General features: G+C 34.2%; 2 protein-coding genes across 2 annotated transcripts; both read right to left on the bottom strand.

The window, feature by feature from the left end:
- Window positions 1-1,107: 1,107 nt before the first annotated feature.
- Window positions 1,108-20,901, bottom strand: LOC111989416 (pentatricopeptide repeat-containing protein At4g04790, mitochondrial). The gene is made up of 16 exons (XM_065770553.1): window positions 20,497-20,901; window positions 20,302-20,349; window positions 18,967-19,596; window positions 17,893-18,072; window positions 17,577-17,641; window positions 13,692-13,799; window positions 13,378-13,491; window positions 12,460-12,555; window positions 12,179-12,277; window positions 5,698-5,817; window positions 5,205-5,309; window positions 4,400-4,564; window positions 4,201-4,328; window positions 4,034-4,112; window positions 1,756-1,973; window positions 1,108-1,539 (listed from the first exon to the last, which is right to left on the bottom strand). Exons 1-16 carry the CDS (start codon window positions 20,807-20,809, stop codon window positions 1,365-1,367), a joined length of 2,643 nt encoding a protein of 880 aa, XP_065626625.1. The 5' UTR covers window positions 20,810-20,901; the 3' UTR covers window positions 1,108-1,364.
- Window positions 2,059-3,455, bottom strand: LOC136066372 (pentatricopeptide repeat-containing protein At4g04790, mitochondrial-like). The gene is made up of 5 exons (XM_065770552.1): window positions 3,447-3,455; window positions 3,271-3,375; window positions 2,467-2,631; window positions 2,268-2,395; window positions 2,059-2,179 (listed from the first exon to the last, which is right to left on the bottom strand). The coding sequence occupies exons 1-5, from the start codon at window positions 3,453-3,455 to the stop codon at window positions 2,059-2,061; spliced, it is 528 nt and encodes a 175-aa protein (XP_065626624.1).
- Window positions 20,902-21,743: the final 842 nt, after the last annotated feature.

The following is a 21,743-nucleotide window of genomic DNA, read 5'->3' as shown; positions in this document are numbered from 1 at the left end:
AAATATTGTCTCACTCGAAATATATTGTCTCATGTTAAGGAATTATTAAGGACGACAGGTAAAGGACTACTCAAAGAGGGTGAAGGGAATAGTATTAGGTTCCATTTGTTTCAAGGTTCATAGAGAATGTTTCTCGTTGAAAAATTCCTTGTGCTTCGAAGAAGCACTAAAAACACCTGTTGTTTCCTGTTGGCTGATTCATAAAAAACTCCACGAAAATACGGCCACAATGATCCATCTCCCCTTTATCATATGTTCATTCTTGCAATTACCAATAACTAAACCTTGCTTCTTCACAAATCACAATATGATCTGAGTAATCAAAACCCAAATCAAACAAGGAATTTTAATGACCACCACGATTGCCATTTCCGAATGTACTAACATCTTTTTCAAATCTCTAAGCCCATCTCCGCTTCAGATCACACAAACTACTCTAAGCCAATTCACTTTCATCGGAGCTCTAACTAGTTAAGCTCATTCACTTTCATCCTCCTCACTCTCTTTCTTCTTCAAATTTAACTTCAAGAGCCCTTGCTTCGTTACAAAGAAATGGCCTCTTCGAACAAACTGTCACTCGAGTTTGTTCACTTGACTTCAACAGTAGATGAGAGGAGAATGGAAAATAACTAGAATGCACTAAATTTTAGAGATGAGTTGTTGACCTAGGAATCACTTGCCTACAATCGGAACTCCGTGTTTAAACTGTCTGTCAAATTAGTCTTTGCAAAATGTTTTCATATAAATCACGTCTGCAGGGAGATCAACTACACTGAAGCAATTGCCAAGCGGGGTTGTTCTCAAGTTGAAGAATTAGATTTTGTGATAACCCTCCAGAGGATTAAATTACTCCTTTGTAATGATAAGCCAATTTACCATTTTTTTTATCGGACTATAAGCACTAAAACTGATATATCCTCTTTTAACCAAAAAATAAATAAATAAAATTTATGCTAATTTGTAATCACTCCTGCGGGCAATATAATTGATAAACCTTTGTGCCTGAACAGAACATAATACCTCATACTTACGCAGCCGAAGCCTATTCAAATGCCTTTAACACTTATTTGCCCTTAAGAACTCAGCAAGTTCATCTGGGAGACCGAGTAACAGGAGGGGAAGAAAGAAGACTGGATCTTGTAAATTGCAGATAATAGTCACAGAAGCAAGGTGAATATGCGAAAGAGGCCCACTTCCTCATTATATAACTCAATATAATTAATATAACTTCCGTATAAAAGGGCAGATTATCAATGTCTTTCGAGTGAACAAAATTGCTTGTTGGTAAAGATCATTTCATTTTCTTTTTTTTTTCTTTTTTTTTTTGATGGGATCATTTCATTTTCTTTATTTTGAAGTGCAGTTCATCCCTTCCTCTTTACCTTATTTTTCTTCTTACCCTTTGTAGACTTGGAACTTATATAACTTGTTTGACAAGCTTTGATCACACAACGAACATGAATATCATCTTTGGGGATTTTATTAAGCAGAATCTTTGCAGCCTTATGCTCCCCTGAAGCTAAAAGAACTTGATACATTCTGCAAGCATTCCAATAACGGATACATTAAATATTTAGGCAATCAGACTAATTCCTTTTTACTTTTTTCTATAGGCAACTAACACACCCAGGTTTAAGAATATGCTATTTAGTCCAAAAATCATTAGGAACTACTCCCAGAAATCAAGGCACTGAAGGTAGAGGTCCACCTAAAGCAACCATGTAATGTAGAAGAAATAAGCATATCAGTACTCACCTTAGAAAACTGAGGACGTTATAAGGAAGTCCAGCAGCTTGATATTCTTTCCAAATCAGAAGAGAACTCTGCAAATCTTTGGCATTGACACAAGCATTGAGAAGAAAATCAAGACATTTTCGGGAAGGAGAGAGGCAAAGTTCATCCTTAATGACTTGAAGCAAGTCCAGTCCAATCTGCAAATGCGTAGACTCTGACTCTCCAACTTGGGAAAATACCTACACATTTATGACAGCAAAACAACAAAAAATTAAGGTCCATGCCATCCATCCGTGTTAACATCATAATGAAGACTAAAATCTTTCACATATCAAATGTCTGAAAGAGTATCACAAGCACAGCTACTCTAACAATCAAATCTGAGACTCTCAAGGCAAAAGATACACTGAAAGTGACTTGAAATAGATGCAAATCAACAGCAGAACTGAATCAAAGAAAGAATGAATATAAGCAACCTGAAACATGTATGTTAAGAATCTTCCAACAAAATAGAAGGTACGGTTTCAGCAGACCTTAAATGCTTATATCGTACACAATATAAAATAAGTCTGCAGCAACCATCCACCCAATAGTCTACATCTTTTAATTCCTCGAATAGCTGAAGCAATCTACTCAACTCTCCATCAGATTGAAGATGCTCCTATGGGATAAGTAAAAACCAGTCACTATTTGTACAAGAGAAGGAATACAATCATTGGTTGAAGAACTTACCATAAGACTTATAACAGCCTTTGGTTCCAAATTGGATCCAGATTGCTTGATTTCTTCATATATATCAAGGGCATCAGACATTTGCCCATGTGATGCAAGAGCTGACACAAGGACACTCTTGATTTCATTTAGGTTTTTAACTGGAATTCCTTTATTTGAGACTACCTGCAGCATTGGAGCATCAAGAAATAAAACATCAGCAATCAAAACATTTACAAATATCATCCACATATATTACACTTGCAAAATTTCAAAGGAGAAAAAAGAGGGGGTTTTTTTTGGGGGGGGGGGGGGGTGTGGAGGAGAGAAGTATAAGTCTTCTGTAATGCTTAAAAGGGGAAAAAAGTATGTGATTAAATTATAAGGGTATATAATGTTTCAATGTTTTCCTCAAAAAATTGAAAATTAAATTAAAATAAGAGTTGGAATATTTCTGTAATGATGATACATGTTTCTTAACATGTATGAATAGAGTTGGAATCATGTATGAATAGAGTTGGAATCAATATAACGCAGATAACTCATATATGTAATGAATTTCTCACTTTTTAAGGTACATTCCACATTACATATTAAGTCTTTTTTACTAAGAGAAGTGTTACATTCACAATATTTTCACAACAAACCATAGATGGTAAGTTGTTAGTGGTTCTAATTTGAATCCATAACTAAAATTACTTTTTTACCCACCAATAACAACTTGCCACTTAAGATTAGTTGTAAAAGTGTTGTGGACATAGCATTTCTCTTTTACTAATGGACTGATAAACTACATTACAAGCAACTTGCCACATCTACAAATACCTGTTTTGCCTTCTCAAACTGTCCACAATTTGCATATGCATTTATAAGTGCCATGAAAATCTGCCTCGTGACTTGAACTCCAAAATGCTTCAGTTCTTCGTAATACTACAAGCAGATAAATAGACCACAGAATGTTTAGCTTTCAGAAATTTAAAAAACAGCAAAGTATCATTTACATAACCCATCACCTCCCCAACCCCCCAAAAAAAAGAAACCCAAAAGGAAAAAATAGGCACGCACAAATATGCTGACATGCACAAAAAAAAGTATTTTAGCTATGCAAGAATTGTTCATAAATAACTGTAGTGAAGGGACTACCAACAGAAGCATCCAAAAATATGAGATGGTTCATAAAATGTTGGTGGCATAAAGCACCATAAAATTGCACCCAATACATTATCTATACATGTTAATCAACCAAAAAGTAACATTATATGGAAACATATAAAAAAAGAAACATAGATATATTTTGTTTGTGTTTTTTGTGTGTATTATTAGTCAATACTACTCATGTTTTAATAAAAAGGCAGATTTTCTGCAGACTCACAGTAAGCTTTTGGACATGAATATTGCATTAAAGCCCATAAAATTTAATACAATGGAATGGGGAGGTCTGTACATTATCTAGCAGCAACTTAAACATGAAACCTNATCGATGCATATCGCACACAATTTTTTTTTTTTTTTTTGGGCCGGAGCGGGGGGGGGGGGGTGGGTGGGGAGGTAGGGTCCATACAGTGTAATGGAAGTAAGGGGAGCAAACCTCATCAAAAAGAACTTCCATGGCCATATCATCATTACAGAAATTATCCTTCAGTTGCTTGAGCAAATCAACAGCAGAACTGAATCAAAGAAAGAATGAATATAAGCAACCTGAAACATGTATGTTAAGAATCTTCCAACAAAATAGAAGGTACGGTTTCAGCAGACCTTAAATGCTTATATCGTACACAATATAAAATAAGTCTGCAGCAACCATCCACCCAATAGTCTACATCTTTTAATTCCTCGAATAGCTGAAGCAATCTACTCAACTCTCCATCAGATTGAAGATGCTCCTATGGGATAAGTAAAAACCAGTCACTATTTGTACAAGAGAAGGAATACAATCATTGGTTGAAGAACTTACCATAAGACTTATAACAGCCTTTGGTTCCAAATTGGATCCAGATTGCTTGATTTCTTCATATATATCAAGGGCATCAGACATTTGCCCATGTGATGCAAGAGCTGACACAAGGACACTCTTGATTTCATTTAGGTTTTTAACTGGAATTCCTTTATTTGAGACTACCTGCAGCATTGGAGCATCAAGAAATAAAACATCAGCAATCAAAACATTTACAAATATCATCCACATATATTACACTTGCAAAATTTCAAAGGAGAAAAAAGAGGGGGTTTTTTTTGGGGGGGGGGGGGGGTGTGGAGGAGAGAAGTATAAGTCTTCTGTAATGCTTAAAAGGGGAAAAAAGTATGTGATTAAATTATAAGGGTATATAATGTTTCAATGTTTTCCTCAAAAAATTGAAAATTAAATTAAAATAAGAGTTGGAATAATTACTGTAATGATGATACATGTTTCTTAACATGTATGAATAGAGTTGGAATCATGTATGAATAGAGTTGGAATCAATATAACGCAGATAACTCATATATGTAATGAATTTCTCACTTTTTAAGGTACATTCCACATTACATATTAAGTCTTTTTTACTAAGAGAAGTGTTACATTCACAATATTTTCACAACAAACCATAGATGGTAAGTTGTTAGTGGTTCTAATTTGAATCCATAACTAAAATTACTTTTTTACCCACCAATAACAACTTGCCACTTAAGATTAGTTGTAAAAGTGTTGTGGACATAGCATTTCTCTTTTACTAATGGACTGATAAACTACATTACAAGCAACTTGCCACATCTACAAATACCTGTTTTGCCTTCTCAAACTGTCCACAATTTGCATATGCATTTATAAGTGCCATGAAAATCTGCCTCGTGACTTGAACTCCAAAATGCTTCAGTTCTTCGTAATACTACAAGCAGATAAATAGACCACAGAATGTTTAGCTTTCAGAAATTTAAAAAACAGCAAAGTATCATTTACATAACCCATCACCTCCCCAACCCCCTCAAAAAAAAGAAACCCAAAAGGAAAAAATAGGCACGCACAAATATGCTGACATGCACAAAAAAAAGTATTTTAGCTATGCAAGAATTGTTCATAAATAACTGTAGTGAAGGGACTACCAACAGAAGCATCCAAAAATATGAGATGGTTCATAAAATGTTGGTGGCATAAAGCACCATAAAATTGCACCCAATAACATTATCTATACATGTTAATCAACCAAAAAGTAACATTATATGGAATAGCAGCAACTTAAACATGAAACCTTGACCAAAACATAAATTTCAAACTACCTTGATAATATCTTCTTCGCGGTCACAGTTGCTTATCAGATAACTGAATGTCTGTGAATCAGGTTTTACATCTGCAAGTTCCATTTTCCTGAGAACCATCAATGCTCCATATGTGTTCTTCTGCGAAGTGTTTAGCAAAAAAGTAAGACCAAGAAATCTTGAATGCAGAACCATATTAAAATAAAGCTTGAAAAGTCATTGGTGCATATAACATCATTATCATGATCTGCAGCCATACCCAGAGAATGCAATAATTAAAGATTGCAAAATTACACATATCATCTGTTAAAACTATAATTGAGATTACCCATTATCTTAAATAAATTGTACCTTTTGAGTTTCTACAAATAACTCGGAGAGAAAAAGGCAATTTTCAAAGGACAACAGAAAATTTTGCAAAGCCATTACCAATATAAAGAAAAAAAACAATGATAACAAAAAAAACTTTTTTATATTTTTATAAATAATTATAACAAAAAAAACCTGAACCCCACCCAACAATAAATTGGTAAAGCCAATGCATTATGCATATGTTAAATAAATCCCACGATTTTGGTAAGTTCAATCACAGTCAATGTTGACTGATTCACTGCTTTAGTCCCCTCGTGTCTCTCACTCTCCCTATAACAACAATTGACTGATTGGAATCAGTCACTATCAGTGAAATCAGACAAGGATTATAATCCTTGCCTCATGGTCCTGCCAACATCAACATCCCTCAGAAAACAGTGCTAATCGGACCATCAAAGCTCAGAATTAGGCCAGCATCTCTTAATCCTACCATTGCTGCGATGGTCAGTCCTTGAAGACAGTAAGGAGTAAGGACCAAGTGGTGTTGGTCGATGGAGTACCTCATGTAAGCCATGCTTGAACCATAGGAAGCACGGACACTTCATTTAGGGTGCTGCACCCATGTCGTACCCGTGTCATATTGATGTCATACCAGCTGTTTTATGTTATAATTTTTCAAAAATTGCTCATGTCACCGTGTCTATACCCATACCTGTGTCCTTGTCCGTGCTCCTAGCTTGAACCACTTGTCTCTCCTTAAGAACAGAATGACATCCCTTAGTGACCAAACCACCTTGCACCATTACATGCACACTAGCAACGTCACTTAACGATACCTAGGCAAAAATGACACTGGTGGCTCAAATTGATGATTTTCTTGTGGGGAATTTGGGTGTCCTCATTTAAATGTTGGAATCGCCATCATCCCATGTCATCTTTAGCTGGCATGGCCATCCTTCCTCTTTTTTTTTTTTTTTTTTTTTAAATAAATTTACCATTGAAAGCGCAAAGGGGCATGGCCACCCCATGTCGTCTTGACATCATGGGTTCCACCCATGATTTCATGTTATTGTGAAATCATAGACCCACTGTTTCACACTAATGCCAGATTGGGTGTTCAACTTGCAATTTCACTTGCTGTCTACCTTGCCCTAATGGACGCTCTAATTTAAAGTAAAATTTTTACAAAATTTAAAAAAAAAAAAAAGAAAAAAAAAAAAAGGCAATTACAGATAACCTTACGCTCATTTTAACCTTGTTTACCCATGGTTCAAAAGTTGGCACCTTTTTTTTTTTACCTGAGGTAACCTCCGTTAGCCTTCCATAACCTATCTCACTAATTTTATAGTCAAAAAATTCTTTTGAAAAAAAACAACTGGAAAAAACAAGATCAAAGATGGTATTTGTAAAAATGTCCAAGCTTAGCTCAAGGACACAGAAAATGTCCAAGCTTCGCCTCTGTATTCCTTGCATATGTACTAATGTATGTGCATGCGTCAATTGTGTGTGCACTGATTGTTCAGACAGTTACTTGCTAGAGGTTCTACAAATGCATACTTGGCAATAATTTTCAACTAATCAATATTTACCAACAGAAGAGAAACTAATAAGCAGAAACCATACTGACTTATAATAGAGAACCCCAATGATGTTTTGGAAATCAAAATATCATAAAATAAAATTTGAAAAAAAAGAAAAAGAAAAGGGAAACAAGAGCATCTCATTAAGCTAAGAAACTTACCTCTCGAAAATATCCAGCCATTATAGCATTGTACATGTTGGCTGTAGGTGTCAAATTCATTTTCTCTAAGTCCTCAAGCATGCCATATGCACCCTCAAACTGCATTGGAAAGAAAAAATAACAGAAATTTGTGGTGTGATACTACCATCAAACTATGCAACATATCCAAGTATAAACATTAGTTTGGAAAAATGCGACAAAGGGAAAATCAATGCATGAGTGAGCATGCACAATAAATAAATAAATAAATAAATAATAAAATAAAAAAAGCAAAAACTTACATCTTTCATTCTCACGCATAAACTTATCATACTCCTGAAGGTTTCATTGTTTGGCGTCATATCCTGGCAACAAATCACTGAATAGATTCGACGAACCTTGAGATTGATGTAATTCGCCAGAGGGAAGGGAAAAACAGAAAACATATTAGTACTGACATACAGTAAAATAGAGTCAAAACAACAGTGAAGGTTAATAGCAAAAGCACATTAATAAATGATAACATAAAAGGTCTTTCTGAACATATAATCAACATCTGACAATCACTAGAAAGGAAAATATTAAACTTCTAACGTGATTGACATGCAAAACAAATCAAAAGAGGAAAGAAATCTTTAAAACTTCATAATCTAAATCTCAATGCTAAAAAGACATAAAACCAAATACCATAGAACACACCCAAAAATTATAAGTGGAATAGATGACAATGAAGTATAAAGTAGAAACAGAAAATTTCAAGAGAAAATAGGTTTAAGTACATGTTCATCTTATGATTCTTGTCCATAATTATCACTATTAGTAATAAAGTTATTTTTTGGCCCTCTTCCTGGTAAAGAAATTATAATTAATTTTTTTTTTTTTGCTGGGTAATTTGTTATTGAGGGGGATTGAACCCCCGAGTAAGCGGCCACATAGGGTACCGGGTACCACTCAGGCAACTAGGCCCGGTTAAAGAAATTATAATTAATGTCACCATTATGTATTCTGCATATGTTTAGAGTGGAATCAAACTTTCATTTTATCTAAGAGATGCAACACATATCCTAATTAATTACTTGCAAACTTAACTTCTCCCAGTCCTTGGATAATAGATGTCAAAAGGTTCAACAGTTACAAAGAGGCAGGCACAACATAATGCCAGCATTAAATTTTGTTTTTATTCAGCCAGTTTGGATTAACAAATCTCTTCACCATTCATAAAAGTAATAAATTTTAAGTTAAAATTGACTCATCAAATTAATATAAATTCTAAGTTTAAATTGTTAGTATCAGCAAGTTGAGAAGAAAGCACAAAGATAAATGAAATGATAAAACATACCAAATTAAACAGAGATGCAACACATATCCTAATTAATTACTTGCAAACTTAACTTCTCCCAGTCCTTGGATAATAGATGTCAAAAGGTTCAACAGTTACAAAGAGGCAGGCACAACATAATGCCAGCATTAAATTTTGTTTTTATTCAGCCAGTTTGGATTAACAAATCTCTTCACCATTCATAAAAGTAATAAATTTTAAGTTAAAATTGACTCATCAAATTAATATAAATTCTAAGTTTAAATTGTTAGTATCAGCAAGTTGAGAAGAAAGCACAAAGATAAATGAAATGATAAAACATACCAAATTAAACTCACAGCTCTCTTCAGTAGCATGTAAAATGGAGTGTAACACCTCAATCGATAAGGTCAACCCCACTTCACACATTTCGTCAACTAAATCAAGAGCAGCATGCACCTGAAAAATTGTAATAAATAAACATATACCCAATTTCAAACATAGTCCAAACTAAAAATGGTCTAAAAAACACAAAATTATCTAGTGAAGTATACCAACCTGAAAACAAGAGGACTCATAGAAAAAAATAGTATACGGACAAGAAACAAATTAGGAGATCAACTTATTTTTTCTCCTTTTAGTCAACAGACCAATCATACCTTCAGTGAATCACAACAATATGTAATGAGCTCTGCATAGGATGAGGACGAAGGTGTCACTTCCAATTTTGCATGGAAGTTTTTAAATTTTGAAATGACATCCTCAACCTTCAATATTCAATCAAACAAGTGAGAAAACAAAAGTCAAAATGAGAAACAATGATAAACAATTGAGATTTATTGGAAATAATGATTATGCATAACAATATGGAAGAAAGTGCTCATTTAGTTGAAAATTTTAATAGAAAAATAGAAGCTGATTGGAGTCATAAAGCAATTATATGTTTGAAAATAGACCAAAAGATATTTCAAGAGAATGCACATTATTTTGGCTTTCATGTGTAGTTCAAGTGATGTGGGGATCAAGGAAATCCAACACCTAGCGAGGCATATATTTTGTTTTATAACAATATGGCAAGATATAAACCCTTCATTGAAATCGCCAATTCTCTTAAGTTTTTATGTCATCATTTTTTCTTTATCTTCATTGTCAACCAGCTACAACTTCCATAGATCCATACAAAAAAGGAGTCAGCATTATTCATTAAAGAGAAGACAATTAAAGATGTATTTCCTTGAGGTTCATCTTCAACTAAATAAAGCCTAATTCCAACTGTGTAGTTTTGGCTACAAGAATCCTTTTGACCATTAAGCTCTGTCCAGAGGCTATGCTCAGTTTCAGAAATCACAAATTATCCCTTTGCCAGGGCATCACATGCAGAAAGACAATGAGTAGACAGACCACCCTTTTCTCAATTAGGATTCTTTTTAAAATACAGTTTCCAATTTTAAAGAGGAAGGAAAGAATTAGGTACTATTAATCTGTTGAATTTACAATTCCAAATCCCTATTTTTTGAAAACATACAGGGTACAGGTATGCTAATGGGCTGTTTGGTCCTTGTTATGCTTCAAAGAAAAAGCAATGAGCCATGGAAAACCTTTGTCTACATTTTCTCCTATAAAGCATATCAGTGATGGAGTTAGGGTTCTAATGTGGGTTACAGACATTAGCTTGCAACAACTTTAAGGGGATTAGACATCCTAACTTCATTGACATGGAAGGCATACTCTTCAGTCTTTGTATAAGGTTCATCTCAACTAAACCTTCATCTTAATTAAATTGGGGGAGGCTCCATAGATCCATTTTCAACAAATCAAGGCATCATGTTTTTATTTTTTCCTTTCCACCATTCTGTCCTACCTAAAATCATATTCTCATTCACTTACTTGTTTAGCAAAACAAATTATTATCCAGGTAACTTTGCCCAAACCAGCATCATAGCTTCAAAAGATCATGGCGAGAACTGAGAAGTCAGTAGTTAGAAAGCCTCTACAACCATCCAACCATTCTTGTCCAGCACACACTTAACTATTCATTATGGTCTCAGGAGGAAGAAGAATAAAAAATAATGATAATAAAACTTTAGAAAGATCATCTCCAATGCTGTTGGTCAATAATTAAGCAAATGTAACTATTTTTTTTTTTTTGATAAGTAATAAAGATTCATTGATATCAAAAAGAGAAAAACACCCAAGTACATAGGAAGTATACAGGGGAGATTAAATCAAAAACGAACATTACAAAAATCAAGAAAATCCAAAATAGAAGAAAAAGGATGGTTTCTCCACACAGAGAACCAATCAAGTAAGGTTCTAAAGAAAAGAAGCTTGAGGTCAGGCATGGAACGCTCCTTGTCTTCAAAACACCTACTATTTCTCTCCTTCCAAATACACCACATCAAACAATGAGGAACAACCATCCATAAATCTCCATTACGATGGCGACCAAAACGACCATGCCAGCAAGCCAAAAGCCCAACAACAGAGAATGGCATAACCCAACAAACTCCAAATAACCCAAAAACCATATCCCATAATTCCAAAGCAACCGGGCAATGAAGGAAAAGATGGTCAATAGTTTCACTATTACACTTGCACATATAACACCAATCCAAAATGCAAACTTTTCTTTTCCTTAAGTTGTCAATTGTCAGACAATTCCCCAAGGCTGCGGTCCAAACAAAGAAAGCCACTCTAGAGGGGATCTTCTAACCTTTTTTTTTTTTTTACCTGAGGTAACCTCCGTTAGCCTTCCATAACCTATCTCACTAATTTTACAGTCAAAAAATTCTTTTGAAAAAAAACAACTGGAAAAAACAAGATCAAAGATGGTATTTGTAAAAATGTCCAAGCTTAGCTCAAGGACACCGAAAATGTCCAAGCTTCGCCTCTGTATTCCTTGCATATGTACTAATGTATGTGCATACGTCAATTGTGTGTGCACTGATTGTTCAGACAGTTACTTGCTAGAGGTTCTACAAATGCATACTTGGCAATAATTTTCAACTAATCAATATTTACCAACAGAAGAGAAACTAATAAGCAGAAACCATACTGACTTATAATAGAGAACCCCAATGATGTTTTGGAAATCAAAATATCATAAAATAAAATTTGAAAAAAAAGAAAAAGAAAAGGGAAACAAGAGCATCTCATTAAGCTAAGAAACTTACCTCTCGAAAATATCCAGCCATTATAGCATTGTACATGTTGGCTGTAGGTGTCAAATTCATTTTCTCTAAGTCCTCAAGCATGCCATATGCACCCTCAAACTGCATTGGAAAGAAAAAATAACAGAAATTTGTGGTGTGATACTACCATCAAACTATGCAACATATCCAAGTATAAACATTAGTTTGGAAAAATGCGACAAAGGGAAAATCAATGCATGAGTGAGCATGCACAATAAATAAATAAATAAATAAAAAATAAAAGAAAAAAAGAAAAAACTTACATCTTTCATTCTCACGCATAAACTTATCATACTCCTGAAGGTTTCATTGTTTGGCGTCATATCCTGGCAACAAATCACTGAATAGATTCGACGAACCTTGAGATTGATGTAATTCGCCAGAGGGAAGGGAAAAACAGAAAACATATTACTACTGACATACAGTAAAATAGAGTCAAAACAACAGTGAAGGTTAATAGCAAAAGCACATTAATAAATGATAACATAAAAGGTCTTTCTGAACATATAATCAACATCTGATAATCACTAGAAAGGAAAATATTAAACTTCTAACGTGATTGACATGCAAAACAAATCAAAAGAGGAAAGAAATCTTTAAAACTTCATAATCTAAATCTTAACGCTAAAAAGACATAAAACCAAATACCATAGAACACACCCAAAAATTATAAGTGGAATAGATGACAATGAAGTATAAAGTAGAAACGGAAAATTTCAAGAGAAAATAGGTTTAAGTACATGTTCATCTTATGATTCTTGTCCATAATTATCACTATTAGTAATAAAGTTATTTTTTGGCCCTCTTCCTGGTAAAGAAATTATAATTAATGTCACCATTATGTATTCTGCATATGTTTAGAGTGGAATCAAACTTTCATTTTATCTAGGAGATGCAACACATATCCTAATTAATTACTTGCAAACTTAACTTCTCCCAGTCCTTGGATAATAGATGTCAAAAGGTTCAACAGTTACAAAGAGGCAGGCACAACATAATGCCAGCATTAAATTTTGTTTTTATTCAGCCAGTTTGGATTAACAAATCTCTTCACCATTCATAAAAGTAATAAATTTTAAGTTAAAATTGACTCATCAAATTAATATAAATTCTAAGTTTAAATTGTTAGTATCAGCAAGTTGAGAAGAAAGCACAAAGATAAATGAAATGATAAAACATACCAAATTAAACTCACAGCTCTCTTCAGTAGCATGTAAAATGGAGTGTAACACCTCAATCGATAAGGTCAACCCCACTTCACACATTTCGTCAACTAAATCAAGAGCAGCATGCACCTGAAAAATTGTAATAAATAAACATATACCCAATTTCAAACATAGTCCAAATTAAAAATGGTCTAAAAAATACAAAATTATCTAGTGAAGTATACCAACCTGAAAACAAGAGGACTCATAGAAAAAAATAGTATACGGACAAGAAACAAATTAGGAGATCAACTTATTTTTTCTCCTTTTAGTCAACAGACCAATCATACCTTCAGTGAATCACAACAATATGTAATGAGCTCTGCATAGGATGAGGACGAAGGTGTCACTTCCAATTTTGCATGGAAGTTTTTAAATTTTGAAATGACATCCTCAACCTTCAATATTCAATCAAACAAGTGAGAAAACAAAAGTCAAAATGAGAAACAATGATAAACAATTGAGATTTATTGGAAATAATGATTATGCATAACAATATGGAAGAAAGTGCTCATTTAGTTGAAAATTTTAATAGAAAAATAGAAGCTGATTGGAGTCATAAAGCAATTATATGTTTGAAAATAGACCAAAAGATATTTCAAGAGAATGCACATTATTTTGGCTTTCATGTGTAGTTCAAGTGATGTGGGGATCAAGGAAATCCAACACCTAGCGAGGCATATATTTTGTTTTATAACAATATGGCAAGATATAAACCCTTCATTGAAATCGCCAATTCTCTTAAGTTTTTATGTCATCATTTTTTCTTTATCTTCATTGTCAACCAGCTACAACTTCCATAGATCCATACAAAAAAGGAGTCAGCATTATTCATTAAAGAGAAGACAATTAAAGATGTATTTCCTTGAGGTTCATCTTCAACTAAATAAAGCCTAATTCCAACTGTGTAGTTTTGGCTACAAGAATCCTTTTGACCATTAAGCTCTGTCCAGAGGCTATGCTCAGTTTCAGAAATCACAAATTATCCCTTTGCCAGGGCATCACATGCAGAAAGACAATGAGTAGACAGACCACCCTTTTCTCAATTAGGATTCTTTTTAAAATACAGTTTCCAATTTTAAAGAGGAAGGAAAGAATTAGGTACTATTAATCTGTTGAATTTACAATTCCAAATCCCTATTTTTTGAAAACATACAGGGTACAGGTATGCTAATGGGCTGTTTGGTCCTTGTTATGCTTCAAAGAAAAAGCAATGAGCCATGGAAAACCTTTGTCTACATTTTCTCCTATAAAGCATATCAGTGATGGAGTTAGGGTTCTAATGTGGGTTATAGACATTAGCTTGCAACAACTTTAAGGGGATTAGACATCCTAACTTCATTGACATGGAAGGCATACTCTTCAGTCTTTGTATAAGGTTCATCTCAACTAAACCTTCATCTTAATTAAATTGGGGGAGGCTCCATAGATCCATTTTCAACAAATCAAGGCATCATGTTTTTATTTTTTCCTTTCCACCATTCTGTCCTACCTAAATTCATATTCTCATTCACTTACTTGTTTAGCAAAACAAATTATTATCCAGGTAACTTTGCCCAAACCAGCATCATAGCTTCAAAAGATCATGGCGAGAACTGAGAAGTCAGTAGTTAGAAAGCCTCTACAACCATCCAACCATTCTTGTCCAGCACACACTTAACTATTCATTATGGTCTCAGGAGGAAGAAGAATAAAAAATAATGATAATAATACTTTAGAAAGATCATCTCCAATGCTGTTGGTCAATAATTAAGCAAATGTAACTATGTAAGTCATTAGATTTAACTAATATTTTAAGGCCTAGTAGGTACCTCACTTAAGAAACACTGCAATGATTTTAGGGTCATCTCTTAGTGTAGTTTAGTGGTCAAAGCATTGCTTCAAAGAGAATCAAGAAGCAAAGTTACTAATAAACCTACAAAAATTTCTAGCATGCCATCAAAAGAATTTGTCTGTTTTTTACATAAGTTGTCAGTGTGTATGCCTTCAATTCCAGATGTAAACAAAAGAAGTTTATTTTGTACATGACTTGTGAGCATGTATGCCTTCCATCCCTGATGTAAACAAAAGAATAATTTTAATTTTTACATGAGCTCCTGAACTACAACAGGTCCTGTGAAGTTGAGTAAAATGCCATTTCTATAGTCTGTACCAACAAGAAAAGGGAACAAAGGAATGAAGAGACCACCAATACTATAAAGGGCCACATCACTCTTGCTCATTTTTTATTTATTTATTTTTAATAATATGCAATCAGGTTACTATCAACCCCAAATAGGATTTTCATCTCACCTTGTGCCTGAGGTACAAACTTTCCATGATTAAAAGTTATTCTGAATTCATCATCAACCAATTTTGAGAAGTAGTCAAGATATCCATCCTCTTGTCCACAGAGAAGATCACAAGGGAATAGGAGGGTGGTTCCTCTTCCCCCAGTTTGGATGTATTTTTGGGGGCAGGAAGAGAGGATATAAAATACAAGTTTGCTTTAATTCTTTCAATTTAGAGGAATTTGAACAAGGTGAATATCAGGTTCAATAATTTGTACTACTCTTCCACAATTGGACCTTGCCAATGCTTATAATTTTTTTTTTATAGATACCGATGCTTATCATTTATCTCTCTCTATTGTCAGTTTACTTGATACTTAAGCCTTCCTTTGTTTTACATTCTACAACCAAACAAAGGTAGGAATATCAATAAAGCATCCAAAAAAGAAGAAGAAGAAATAACTTATATCCTTTCCTCTCTTCTCCTTTTGCTCATCCCTGTATCCTTTTCTATCCTCTCCCTCCAAACTCCCAAATATAGTTTTAAAGAAAACCTCTCTTCAATCTTCTCCCATTTTCCTATTAATTACCATTGAGTACTGTAAAGTTGTTATTTAAAATTATTTTGTGTTGGCTTTAATTCCATACCAAATTTAATTATAATTATGTTCAATCATGTTTACCCTGTATTTTATGTGAGATTTTATTGTAAGGGTTGTGTATGAGAAAGAGTGACTCAAGTTCTGATTGAAAACCAAGTGGATTTCACGAGAAGATTCACAAGAAGCTATCTTGCAAAGTGAGCCACGTGCAGAGCACATGACTGGAATGCGAAAAGTCATGACAGCTGGGTTTTCGTGAGTAATTCGAGGGTAAGGCCTTCCCGCGAAATACCCACGAAACATTCTGTTTTGCTATTTTGGCATATCTGCTTCACCATATCTTCACACACACTATTTATACCTTCATTACCCACATATTGTAAAGAGTATTTTTCAAATAGAAAACCCTAAAAATTATCCTTGAGAGTTAGAGATTGTCATACCTACAATCCTCTACACAATCCTTTGTAGTTTTCCTCTACTCCTACCTCTTTATATCCATATCCTTGAGAGGTTGATATTCCAAACACTTACCACACTCAATCAGAGTGTAAAGTGAAGTTTTGGTGCTACTGGGAAGCATTGAAAGAAGCTAAGTGTTGGCGGATGCAATCAGGCTGAATTGCGGGATTCGGAAAAGCTAGACAAGACACAATTCCGAAAAGCCTTATTGGAGTAGAAGCTTGTAGGGTTTAGATGCATTGGGTAGATTAGACTTGGGTGCATCGGGTAAATTAGGCTTAAAGGGTCTCTTGCTATTCATGAATCTCAAGTAATTGTCTGGTGGATCGATTTACTGCTTGGAGGGCGGCGGAGAGGCTTTTCGCTGAGTTCTTTGGTTTCATCTTCGATAACACGTCTTGGTGTTATCTTGTGTTTACATCCTTATTCCCTACTCTTTTAGCTTTCATTTTATTGTTATTATTTGATTAATATGGCTTAGAGTAGCTTTCAGTTTATTGCGCTTCATTTACTCTTGTTCTGCACTTAGATAAGTTAAAGTAAAAGTAATCTAGCCGTAATTTTTAATTGGGGGTCTAAACAAGCTCTTGTGTATTCACACAATTTCAAGCTTTCAAGTACAAAGATATGTTCTTACACTGGTTTAATATTTAAAAGAAAATAAACTAAAAATGATTCAGGATCATACACCAACATATAATGTTGGTAAAGTTTCAAGTAACATATTAGCAAGAACAGAATGAATTTTTTACAAAGAAGCAAACTGCATGTGAAGCAGAAATTGCCTCAGAAATTATGGCCACAAGGACATTACCAGTAGCATTCATGAGAAGTTCCTCACCGCTAAATTTGGAATGCTAACAACATAAGTAGAGATGAAGTTTGAGATATTTTCTGCTTCATAATCTGCATTCATTAAGATAACCACATCAGGTTTTATAGATATATTGCCAAATCCTAGAAACTCTAATTTGTAAATAAAAAAATCTTACTTTTAAACATGAAAAATATTTGCAAAAAGACAATATATGAATAACTTGGCTTGGCTCCCTTGATAATACTCAGTTTCTATTTGTTATCCCATCCAAAAATCCCTTGAATAACAAAATTAATATCAGAGTCCCTAGAAAAATAATAACAATGTTTAATGAACATACTGCAGTTTTTGAATGCCATAAGGAAGTTCTCAGCAGAAGACTCCAATGATAGCCTTCCTAATGATCTAAATATATTTGCTACAGAATTTGGTGATGAAAGTTTCATAATGTCGACAATTTCCAGCAGCTGCAAAAGCTCCTTCTTCCGGTCACTTTCACAAAGAGCTAACAAATAATTCTCTGCAACATGAATTGAAGCTGATGAGATTGAATAATACCAACAGAAAGAAGTTACTTTGTCATAAAAGGATCTTAAGTTAAACTCCGCAAAAGATCCATTTATTATACTAACATATGCACTGTTTTTAACAACCAATGCCAGACACAGCATTCAACACAGAATCTAACTTTGTGTTTCAAATGTGTCGTCCATAGACGTCAAACGTGAATTCCCACCAAGATTAAAGAGGCCACATTTGATGTGGGCTACAGAGGTAAACATAATTAGCAATTTCAAAACTTATAAAGTTATCTGCACTGTTTAGTAACTTTTACCTCTCTTAACCCTGTCCAAACAATGTAACATCATAGAATTTCAAAAGGTGAGTGTACCATAATTAAAAAAGACACCATTCAAGTCCATAGGCATCATTTGGATAGTAAACTTAACATGGTTGTATGCAAAAAGGATTCTACATGGCCAAGATATAGCATCAAAGACCATATAAAAGGTGAATCTATTACCGCCGCACACCTTTAGCATGATGGTCACCCTACAAATACAAAGTTCTCGTGTGGTTCGTGGGGTGGGAGGGCAAAGGTCAGAGTTCAAGTTTCCAAGAAGCTTCACACATATATACTTAAATTAGGCTAGAATAGAACTTCTATATTGTAAAAAAAAAATAAAAAAGGTGAATCCATTCCACTTGCAATAAATATAATGGCAATCACGAAAGTTCTTACTTTGCTAGAATGCCACGGTGCAATGAAACAATAACTTTCAAATTATTTCTTTCACGTTTCCTAGCAGTTATCTAAGAGTTAGAATGGTAAAATAAGAAAAGGCCTTAGTATAACCCTCATTTTTTAATGAGAGTTAAGCTTAAAAATGGGTTGTCACGTGGGACCCTATACCTCGTAAAGTGGAATTGTCCCCCCCATTATCAACTGCAATGTATTTACAAAGCTCTTGAATCTTTTCTTCATTGTTGACTCCGATCCACAGCAGCATCTCATAGTAGCCTAATCTTGGAAGCGAACATGGATTATCTTTTCCAATAACTCCACAGAAAAAATGAAATTCTTGTTCCATACCCATCTCAATTAAATACAGAAGAAATTGGCCATAAGTATCCTCTTCTATTTGGAAACCTTGTTCTCTCATTGATTCAAATAGTCGAAAAGCCATGTGTATCTGTTCTAATGCAGCATCTTCATCATCACTTCTCCTGACCCTCTGTACGCATAGTCCTATTAAAGCATTATATTCTTTGACCCCAGTTTCTCGTCCCAATTTACCAAATACCTGTATGGTAGTCTCTGTTCCCAGTTTCTGCCCACACATTGAAATTAAACGGTTAAAACGATTCCCTTGGGAACTTTTGTAAACCCATTTTTGTTTCCGTTCACGAGATACTTCTTTCCGATGTAGTGATATATGATTGTGAGACAGGTTAGAAAACCATGGTATATTCAGCACTTTTTCCACAATGTCTTCTCCATCATCAGCTCCCTGCAAATCAGGTGAACTTAACGATTCACCACCTGCAAAAGCAAATTACAAAAAAAGAAAAAGGTGTCCCCCAGCCATTAACAATCAAAATCCAACTCAAAGAAAAGCTGAATATGAATGTAAGACTATTCACAATTTCAGTAAATGCAATACAATCGTCAAGATGTTTTACTGACATGTAACACCCGAGCAGATGACGGCATCTTAAGGAAAACATTAAATGCAGCCAATCCACCCAAATAGGATGGCAGTCACAACGAAATTACCAAATTCTTATCTTCTTCTAGCTCCCGTAATTTTCAGGGAAGTAATTTAGAAATATATCACAATCACATGGAAAAAATTAACTCTCCTACATTCTTTCACGTTGTCAACCTAATGAAACTAGTACCCAAAAGAGAATTCATAATAAGCTCACCTTGTTCCCTAGAAAATGGACATTCTTACTTACATTTTTGAGTTACACAGACACGCAATGGGTCTTAAACCCACAACTTATTTAAACGAAAGAAGTACCATTTGACTATTTAAGCCATAGCTGAGTAAGTGAATTTCTCAAATAAAATAGCATAGCTACAATAGAGTACAAGTGTACAACTACCCAGGTCACGAAATCCTTATAAAAATTCAAACTTCCACTTTCAAACTAATCCGTTATCTTAAAATCAAGGTCCCCCAAAAATTTTAAAACTTTAAACAATTTAAAACTCTCAAGAGTAAATTTCACAAACACATACCGGACAATATAGAAGATATCTCCCTGGACAACTGCTTCGTCGAGTCCTCTGCATTCAAACACGACAACAAACATAAAAACTCAGACAGCAAATCACGAACTTTCTTTTCAATTCTCATCTCGTATTTTCTCAGTAACCAAACAAAAAGTAACGGTAAACATAATTACAAAAGATTTTTTTTTTTTTTTAAAGTACCAGAATCAGAGAGAGGGTCAAGGTTGAGGATGGGAAGAGAGGAGGAGAAGGAGGTTTCGGTTGAGCGAGAGGAGAAGGATTTGGGGGACTTGGCTTTGACGTAGCGTCGTTTGATGAAGTTGGAAATGGAGGCGGTGGGAGACGACGAGGTGTCGAGCGAGGATACGAAGTGTTTGAGAGTAGCGTCCTGGGCGGGTGTAGAAAAAGAAGAAGAAGAAGTGGTGGTGGCGGTGGCGGTGGCGGCGGTGTTGGTGGTGGTTTTGACGGCAGTGCGGAATAGTGAGCTTAGGTTTTTGGCCGTGGAGGCGGGCATTGCATTGGAGACTTAAGGGAGTGACGTTGCTCTCCGTTTCTTACTTAAATGATTCTATCATCTATCTATCTATTTTGTCATAAAATCTTTTTGTGTTTTCCCTCTCTCTATATACTTTTTTTTTTTTTTTTCTGTTTCTTTTTTTGAGACAAACTATAGAAAAAATATATATTGATTTCATTTTTCCTTTTTTGTTCTATTTCTAATTTGTGCTTGGCTTGCAAGAATTTTTTTTTTTTTTTTTAAGTTTCTTAAGTAATGAAATACTCACATGTTCCTTACATACATTATCACATAACTGAAATCATATTTTAAAAACATGACTTCACAATTTTAGAAACAAGAATAAAGTATGTAATAAGATTTTTTTTATTTAAAAAAAGCTGTCTTTTGTTTTTTTTTTTTTCTTCTTTTTTAATATACTTCTATCTATTTAGTCAAAAAAATCAAGTAAGTATTATTCGAAGTATGTAATTAAATAATTAAATTTATCATATCTAAATAGGTTAAACTTTTGGCACAATTAGTTATTTAACAAGTGTATATGGTAGGGTTTAATTTGAAATCCAATATATTTGATTTATTAAAATACTATTTTTTTTTTCTTTTTAGTAAAGTAGTAATAGTTTTATTAATTTTTATTTGTAATCTCCTGCTGTACAATAGTCCATAGGAACTGTGGTCTGGCCCGCACGAGGGGCTACTCTTTAATCCATAAATCAAACTACCAATTACCAAAGCCCCGGTGGCTTTGTCCTTTGTGATTTTCGGGAAAGGAAAGGGTCCCCGTTACCCCTATAGGATGCTTTAGGTTTCTAGCAGTGGTGCTAGTTGCTTTGTCCTCTTAAACTGTTTTCTATGTTAAAATGTGTTGGGCTATATATTTTCAAAAGCTATTTTAAAAAACAAGAATTCAAAAACTGGGTTTATCTAA

The sequence above is a fragment of the Quercus suber genome, unplaced genomic scaffold (genome assembly GCF_002906115.3).
Source record: "Quercus suber isolate HL8 unplaced genomic scaffold, Cork oak 2.0 scaffold_33, whole genome shotgun sequence".
Taxonomy (NCBI): domain Eukaryota; kingdom Viridiplantae; phylum Streptophyta; class Magnoliopsida; order Fagales; family Fagaceae; genus Quercus; species Quercus suber.
Note: the sequence above shows the minus strand (reverse complement) of the source record. Positions and strands in the feature narration are given on the sequence as shown.

Coding starts and splice junctions, on each gene's coding strand:
- LOC111989416 (XM_065770553.1), bottom strand. CDS start 20,809: ATGCCCGCCTCCACGGCCAAAAACCTAAGCTCACTATTCCGCACTGCC. Junction 13,492..13,691: donor ATTGTTGTGATTCACTGAAG/GTATGATTGGTC, acceptor ACAATTTTTCAG/GTGCATGCTGCTCTTGATTT. Junction 1,540..1,755: donor AACGTCCTCAGTTTTCTAAG/GTGAGTACTGAT, acceptor GAATGCTTGCAG/AATGTATCAAGTTCTTTTAG.
- LOC136066372 (XM_065770552.1), bottom strand. Junction 2,632..3,270: donor AGTTTGAGAAGGCAAAACAG/GTATTTGTAGAT, acceptor CCAATGCTGCAG/GTAGTCTCAAATAAAGGAAT. Junction 2,396..2,466: donor AGGCTGTTATAAGTCTTATG/GTAAGTTCTTCA, acceptor CTTATCCCATAG/GAGCATCTTCAATCTGATGG.